The sequence below is a fragment of the Malus domestica genome, chromosome 14 (genome assembly GCF_042453785.1).
Source record: "Malus domestica chromosome 14, GDT2T_hap1".
Taxonomy (NCBI): Eukaryota; Viridiplantae; Streptophyta; class Magnoliopsida; order Rosales; family Rosaceae; genus Malus; species Malus domestica.
This window is the reverse complement of record NC_091674.1, coordinates 4,023,415-4,032,213: the sequence shown is the minus strand read 5'-3', so window position 1 is coordinate 4,032,213 and position 8,799 is coordinate 4,023,415. Positions and strand designations below refer to the sequence as shown.

Below are 8,799 nucleotides of genomic sequence, written 5' to 3'. Positions count from 1 at the left end.
GCTGTGATTTTTGAACGTTTAATTCCAAAGCTACAGTGACTGGAGCATTCGTGAAATGTTCTTCAATTGGTTGTGCATGTGCATGTATTTCATTTTCTTAAGCACCTGCATGGGGCACTTGTTCCTCATTTATTATCTCATCTTCCTGGGATATATGTAAGTTGTCATGAGAAAGACGTGGTTGCAAGTCAATGGGAATAATGATAGTAGATGCTTGTTGATCAAGTAACTCACTATAATGTGGGATTTCTTCGAACTTTGGGGATGAAGTTGATGATGTACTTATGTCAATCTCATCCTCATCTTCGAGAAATTTTGCATTATGTGTTTCCATGACCCTCGAGTGATTGCTAGGGCAATATAACTTATACCTTTTAGACTTCTCAGAATACCCAATGAACTTGCAACTGGTGGTTCTTGGATCAAGCTTTTTATTAGTTGGATTATAAAATCTGGCCTCGGCATTACAACCCTATACACGAAAGTGATTAAAACTTGGCCTTCTTCCAATCCAAGCTTTGAATGGTACCATGTAGGGGTGGGCACGAGCTGGGCCCAAAATTGCAAGAACTGGACTCGACCTGTTTGAAAATAACACGGGGCGAGTCAGATTAGGTAATAAAAAATTTAGAGGTGGAACCGGACCTAACCCAACCTGTATAAAACGGGTCGATTCATACGGGTCCACACGGGTCATTTTCCAGAGAACTCGTCCTTCTATGCAACGAACTCTTCTTCTACTATGCCTGACTTCTGCAGAGACTCGAGTTGTTTTTCAAGTCTCCAACCATCTTCTCCTTGTTTTGAAACCACAAACCGTTCTACCATCGAAAAAATTAAAAAAATGAGAATTTGAATCTCACTGTTCTACCATCAATGGTGTTCTTAAATTGAAGAACCTTATCGAGAACAACAGGATTTACCAAAACCACATGACCGCCGTCTGCAAAATGTCGTCTTAGTTGCTGAAGTACTCATAAGCTTATCCTCCGATGTCTCCCATTAAATCCCACCAAAAGCTTCCCTGATCTGAATCCATGTGGGTTTTCACTGCCTTTCCTTCTCAGTGCCTGTGAGAGTGAAAGCTTCAACCTTTATTAAAATTTATAGGTGGATTTGGGGGGTTTGGGATTTGGGAGATGAAGGAAGGGTTTGTGGTCGACAAGGAGATGGAGAGATTTGGTTGGAAGTCTATATTAATTTTTTTGTAGGTGGATTTTGAGGGTTTGGGATTTGGGAGATGAAATGTGGGTTTGTGTTTATGACCGACAAGAGAGATAGAGATTTGGTGGGTCAAGTATGATTCGAGACTTACAGACTTGTTCCATCGCACGGTTCGGGTTGGGGGCCCGTTTTCTCAGACTTTTGAACTCGCCTCACCTTGTTAATTTTGTGAACCTGCCCTGATCCGCGGGTCCAAGACCCGTTTGCCCACCCTTAGTACCATGTCAACGAACTTGCTCAGTATATGATTCAATATATAATTTGCAGTTTTCAGCGCTTATCCCCAAAGAAACATTGGAAGCTTTGACTGTGTAAACATAGACTTGATCATGTCCTTCAGAGTTTGATTCCTTCATTCAGCAACTCCATTTTGATGAGGAGTCCTAGGGGTAGTATACTAAGCCACGATGCCATTTTGTTCAAGATAAGTTGCAAAGGGTCCTTTGTGTTGTCTAGCCTCAGTGAACCTGCCAAAATACTCACCACCTCTATCAGATCTAACAATTTTAATATGTTTTTCTAGTTGTTTTTCAACTTCCAAATGAAATGTTTTAAAACAATTCAAGGCTTCAGATTTTTCAGAAATGAGAAAACATATGCAAACCGTGAAAAATCATCAATAAATGTTATAAAATATGACTTTCCACATATGATTTTAATTGAAAAAGGTCCACAAATATCAGTGTGTATAATTTCTAGTAGAGATTGGCTACAATTTGACCCTATTTTCCTAGTATTGGTGAGTTTTCCTTTAAAACAATCAATACACTCTTTAAAGTTGCTGAAATCAAGTTTTGGCAATAAGTCTTGTTTTGTAAGTGTGATGATCCTTTCTTTAAAGATGTACCCCAACCTTTTGTGCCAAAGCATTGAGGTTTTTTCATGAGTGAGCACTTGTTTAGAACCGACACTAAAACATTCAATCTCATAAGTACAATTAATTTGCCACATATCAACTTTAAGATAAGCTTCGCCAAGTAATTTATTCATATTATTTGAATGGAAAAACTTTACACTTTGATTGTCACCCACAAATGTAAAGCCGGACTTAACTAGCTTAGATGCAGAAATTAAATTCCTTCGCATGGAAGGTACATAAAGTACTAGACTCAAGTCTAAAATAAAGTTAGATGAAAGAACTAATTTGACACTTCCTATGGATTTGACATCAACTTTGCTCCCATTCCCCACATAGACATTGTAGACTTCATTGTTTATCACCCTTGTTTTTAAAAAGCCCTGCAAAGAATTATTTATATGAATAGAACAGTCTGTGTCAAACCACCAACTTTTAGGAGGAATGTAAACTAAATTAGACTCAACACACACAAAAACATTTATTTCATTACCTTTCTTAACAAGCCAATTCTTGAAGCCATTGCAATTCTTTCTTAAGTGACCTGTTTCTTTGCAAAAATAACACTTTTCTTTCTCAGTTTCAGTGTTAACGTGCTTTATTTTATGAGATCCCTTATAGGTGATGTTAGCATTTTTAAATGAAGAAAAAATTTCTTTCTTCTTCTTATCAGCAGCCACGATTGAACCTTGAGTGAAGTCCCTTTTGCGTTTTTCTCCTTGCAAAAAATTCACATCTACTGATTTGTCACTCTTGAGCCAATCTTCTTCTTGTGCACACATAGTAATCAGTTCATCGATGCCCTATTTATCTTGCTGAGTGTTATAAGAAACCTTGAGCTGCCCATATGTTGGAGGCAAGAAGTTCAAAGCCATATGAACTAAGAACTGGTCAGTCATGGGTACTTCAACTTCTGTGCAAGATCAACCATTTTGAGAATGTATTCTCTGACACTTTCCTCACCATCAAATTTCATGGAAGTAATTTGAGTGGGAAAAGTCCTAATTTTAGCCTTGTCAGATTCTTTAAACTTTTCTCCAACTGCAGCCAAGAAGTCTTTCGCATTGTCTTGTTTTGGAACACCCCCTTTAACTGATGGAGCCATAACTTTCCTAATAATCATCAGTGACATTTGGTTTGTTCTTTCCCACTTTTCAAACTTTGCCTTATGATCTGCAGTGCTCTCTGCAGTAATAGCTGCAGGTTTTTCTTCCTTTAATGCCAAATCGAGATCCATAAGGCCAAGAACCATTTCAGCATCCTCCTTCCACTTCTTGTAGTTAGAACCTGTCAAAGTCTCAATATTGTTGAAATTGAGGGATGTCATGTGAGGAGTTGCCAAATGTTAATTTTAATAGTTGTTAGTCATTAGGTGTCAACAAACAGAAGGAAAGATTACGCCTAATCTTTTCCCAAAACCTAATACTTGTTTACAATTCAAATCTTATTTATCAGTTTGGTTTTGACAAATAAAATATGAATCCAAAAGTTCTTCTTGATTGAGTTTCCAGTATTGTAACTGTTCTTTCAATGATGTTCTTTGCACAAGATAGCAAACACAACTGGAGGTATACATGGTAATAGTTAATTATATAATCAACAACAACAACAACAACAAAGCCTTTTCCCACTAAGTGGGGTCGGCTATATGAATCCTAGAACGCCATTGCGCTCGGTTTTGTGTCATGTCCTCCGTTAGATCCAAGTACTCAAGTCTTTTCTTAGGGTCTCTTCCAAAGTTTTCCTAGGTCTTCCTTTACCCCTTCGGCCCTGAACCTTTGTCCCGTAGTCACATTTTCGAACCGGAGCGTCAGTAGGCCTTCTTTGCACATGTCCAAACCACCGGAACCGATTTTCTCTCATATTTCCTTCAATTTTGGCTACTCCTACTTTACCTCGGATATCCTCATTCTCAATCTTATCCTTTCTCGTGTGCCCATACATCCCATGAAGCATCCTCATCTCCGCTACACCCATTTTGTGTACGTGTTGATGCTTCACCGCCCAACATTCTGTGCCATACAACATCGCTGGCCTTATTGCCGTCCTATAAAATTTTCCCTTGAGCTTCAGTGGCCTACGACGGTCACACAACACGCCGGATGCACTCTTACACTTCATCCATCCAGCTTGTATTCTATGGTTGAGATCTCCATCTAATTCTCCGTTCTCTTGCAAGATAGATCCTAGGTAGCGAAAACGGTCACTTTTTGTGATCTTCGCTAGATAAGTGTGGATAAGTATATAAATGGATAGAGATAGGAAAGCAATCACAAGATGTACGTGGTTCACCCAGATTGGCTACGTCCACGGAATAGAGGAGTTCTCATTAATTGTGAAGGGTTTACACAAGTACATAGGTTCAAGCTCTCCTTTAGTGAGTACAAGTGAATGATTTAGTACAAATGACATTAGGAAATATTGTGGGAGAATGATCTCGTAACCACGAAACTTCTAATTACTGGAGTGTGGTATCGTCTTGACTTTCCTTATCTGTCTCATAGGTAGATGTGGCATCTTCTCTGGAAGTACTCTTCCTCCATCCAGGGGTGGTATCTGTAACTAGTGGAGATGCACAAGGTAATGTATCAATGTCACTTGAAGCTTACTTGTAGTTTCAGGCTTGGTCAAGCGCGATACAAACCATGTAGTAGGAGTCCCCCAAGTCGCCGAGCTAGGGGATCTGCTGAAAGATGTGACAGACCAGGTAAGCAATCAGAGCTCCGGCTGATTGTTCACATTCTCCCTATCTTGCAGGCAGCATGAAGGATAAAGAGAAGAAAAATGAGAAGAGATGATATGGGATACTTTTGCTTTTGAAGAAGTAACTTTCCACAGGCTTATTCTTGAACTGGGCTGGAGGTTTTTCTGGTTTCCTCCAGAGATAAGGCCGACTGAAGAATTTGAGGGTCAAAACAAGTCCATCAAATCTAGAGTACGTTCGACCCTGCTGATATGGGATACTTTTGCTTTTGACAGAGTAGTGGATGTATCGGCACGTGTGCTGTTACGCTTGTCTCCACATGCTTCCTTGTATCCTTCTCACTTGCCCTATCTGTTCCTCAGGCAGATGCGGGATCTTCCCTGGAAGCATAAGATGTTGAAGATGAGTACTCGAGAGCAATGCCAGGTAAGTAAGGGTTCCAGGCAGTCAGTTCATGGCTGGAAGCTTGATTCCAAGTGCTGACTGATTGCTCTCTTTCTCCTTGTCTTGCAGGTAAGAACAAGGCCAAAGGAAAAGACAGGGAAAAAGCATGATATGGGATACTCTTGCTTTTAACCCTGATGATATGAGATATTCTTGCTCTAGTATAGCTTGTTTACAGAGGTATTATCGGGGGGAAAGAAAGCTGAATATTTTGAAAGGCTTCGTTGGGAGTGCCCTCTCAGATAAGAGGAAGGGTTGAGCATTTTTGCAGGTCTGCATGTCCGTTAGGAATGGAGGTCGACATATATAGGAGTCTCCCTAACATCAAGTAATAATGCTATTCTTTTACCCTGCTTGGTCATAGCACGGTAGTGGGAGCTGCCAGCTTCACAAGTTTTAACTCTGTCAGAGCACTTTGAAAAAGTGGTCTGTGGTATCTGGAAAGCTGATGTTGCGTGTGAAGATTACAGACAAACTTTATCCAAGGAGATCCAGCTCTTGAAGTTGGGAAAGTGGTGCCTCTTCGGTTTTCGAACAAGCAATCCTGTCGGGGATCTGGCTCTCGAGTTTCGAAGAACGATGCCTCTCGATTTTTGAGAAAGCAATCCTACTGGGGGTCTGGCTCTCGAGATTCGGAGAGCGGTGTCTTCGATTTTTGAGAAAGTAATCATGTTGGGAGTCTGGGTCTCGAGATTCGGAGGGCGGTGCCTCTTCGATTTTGGAGCAAGCAATCTTGTTGGGAGTGTTTTCTCGAATGTGAGTAAAGGTTGGGCATGTTTGCTAGTCTACCTTGCCACGAAGAATAGAGGTTGACATACAGGGACTTTCCAATTATCCAGCAGTGGTACTGTTCCTTTACCCTCTCTTCGATTTTTGAGAAAGTAATCATGTTAGGAGTCTGGCTCTCGAGATTCGGAGGGCGGTGCCTCTTCGATTTTGGAGCAAGCAATCTTGTTGGGAGTGTTTTCTCGAATGTGAGTAAAGGTTGGGCATGTTTGCTAGTCTACCTTGCCACGAAGCACAGAGGTTGACACACAGGGACTTTCCAATTATCCAGCCGTGGTACTGTTCCTTTACCCTTTCTTCGATTTTTGAGAAAGTAATCATGTTGGGAGTCTGGCTCTCGAGATTCGGAGGACGATGCCTCTTCGATTTTGGAGCAAGCAATCTTGTTGGGAGTGTTTTCTCGAATGTGAGTAAAGGTTGGGCATGTTTGCTAGTCTACCTTGCCACGAAGCACAGAGGTTGACACACCGGGACTTTCCAATTATCCAGCAGTGGTACTGTTCCTTTACCCTTGTGGGTAATAATATGGTAGCTAGACCTTCAAAATTTATGTGTCTAAACTTTGTTAGTGTTGTTTCTTTGCTAATCTTTTACCCTTCTTGGTCAGAGTGATGTAGTGGGAGCTGCAAGTTTCACGTGTCTCAACTTTGTCAGAGAACTTTGGCAGAGTTATATGTGGTACCCATGAGCTACTGTTGCGTGTGGGAAGTGGGTGATTGAACAGTACGATTCATGTGCTTTCTACTTCGCCAGAAATCTTCGACCGAATGCCCATAATTTCTGCAAAGCTGAGTGTGCGTGTGACAGGTGCTGACAGGGCTAGAAAAGTAGGTGCCTCTTCGATTTCTGAGATCGGCCCTCATGGTCTCTGAGCAGCCCAGCTTTTGAGAAAGCAAGCCTCTTCGATTTCTGAGATCGGCCTTCGTGGTCTTTGAGCAGCCCAGCTTTTGAGAAAGCACACGACTCTTCGATTTCTGAGATCGACCCTCGTGGTCTCTGAGTAGCCCAGCTTTTGAGAAAGTAAACGCCTCTTCGATTTCTGAGCAGGCGCCTCTTCGATTTCTGAAGCTTCATCGAGTACAGATTTTTATAGGGGCTGACATTAAGTTCCAAAGCACACTTGAATATCCACCAGTAGAAGCTCCATTCTTGCACTTCTAAGATCTTGATTTGTCCGACCTCTTCTCTCTTCAACACCTTTGAAAATGTCTGGCCCCTCCGACCGTCATTTTGACTTGAACCTTGTTGAAGAGGCAGCCCCGCCTTCTCCAGACAACATATGGCGCCCATCCTTCGTCTCCCCGACTGGTCCTCTTACCGTTGGGGATTCCGTGATGAAGAATGATATGACCGCTGCGGTAGTGGCCAGGAACCTTCTCACTCCCAAAGATAACAGACTACTTTCCAAACGGTCTGATGAGTTGGCTGTTAAGGATTCTCTGGCTCTTAGTGTTCAGTGTGCATGTTCTGTGTCTAATATGGCCCAACGCCTATTTGCTCGAACCCGCCAAGTTGAATCATTGGCGGCTGAAGTGATGAGTCTCAAACAGGAGATTAGAGGGCTCAAGCATGAGAATAAACAGTTGCACTGGCTCGCACATGACTATGCTACAAACATGAAGAGGAAGCTTGACCAGATGAAGGAATCTGATGGTCAGGTTTTACTTGATCATCAGAGATTTGTGGGTTTGTTCCAAAGGCATTTATTGCCTTCGTCTTCTGGGGCTGTACCGCGTAATGAAGCTCCAAATGATCAACCTCTGATGCCTCCTCCTTCTAGGGTTCTGTCCAGTACTGAGGCTCCGAATGATCCCCCTCCGGTGCCTTCTCTTTCTGGGGCTCTACCGACTGCTGAGACTTCTCCTAAGCAACCTTTGTGAAGGCTCCCTCTTGTTTGTTTATTTTGACTCAAGTATATGTACATATTTGTAACTTATCGGGGATATCAATAAATAAGCTTTCCTTCATTTCAACGTATTGTGTTAAATACACCAAAGCCTTCTTCGCTAAGTTCTTTGAATTTTCTTTTGTTGAAGCTTGTATGTTGAAGCTTTGTGAGTGGAGCATGTAGGTTGAGGTAGTGTTCCCTTAATTTCCCGAGTGAGGAAAACTTCTCGGTTGGAGACTTGGAAAATCCAAGTCACTGAGTGGGATCGGCTATATGAATCTTAGAACGCCATTGTGTTCTGTCCTGTGTCATGTCCTCTGTTAGATCCAAGTACTCTAAGTCTTTTCTTAGGGTCTCTTCCAAAGTTTTCCTAGGTCTTCCTCTACCCCTTCGGCCCTGAACCTCTGTCCCATAGTCGCATCTTCTAATCGGAGCGTCGGTAGGCCTTCTTTGCACATGTCCAAACCACCGTAACCGATTTTCTCTCATCTTTCCTTCAATTTCGGCTACTCCTACTTTACCCCGGATATCCTCATTCTTAATCTTATCATTTCTCGTGTGCCTACACATCCAACGAAGCATCCTCATCTCCGCTACACCCATTTTGTGTACGTGTTGATGCTTCACCGCCCAACATTCTGTGCCATACAGCATCGCCGGCCTTATTGCCGTCCTATAAAATTTTCCCTTGAGCTTCAGTGGCATACGGCGGTCACACAACACGCCGGATGCACTCTTCCACTTCATCCATCCAGCTTGTATTCTATGGTTGAGATCTCCATCTAATTCTCCGTTCTTTTGCAAGATAGATCCTAGGTAACGAAAACGGTCGCTCTTTGGTATTTCTTGATCTCCGATCCTCACCCCTAACTCGTTTTGGCCTCCATTTGCACTGAA

General features: G+C 42.2%; 1 protein-coding gene across 1 annotated transcript; it reads right to left on the bottom strand.

The window, feature by feature from the left end:
• Positions 1–2,975: 2,975 nt before the first annotated feature.
• On the bottom strand, positions 2,976–3,407 carry LOC103454231 (uncharacterized). The gene has a single exon (XM_008393824.3). It carries the CDS (start codon positions 3,405–3,407, stop codon positions 2,976–2,978), a length of 432 nt encoding a protein of 143 aa, XP_008392046.3.
• Positions 3,408–8,799: the final 5,392 nt, after the last annotated feature.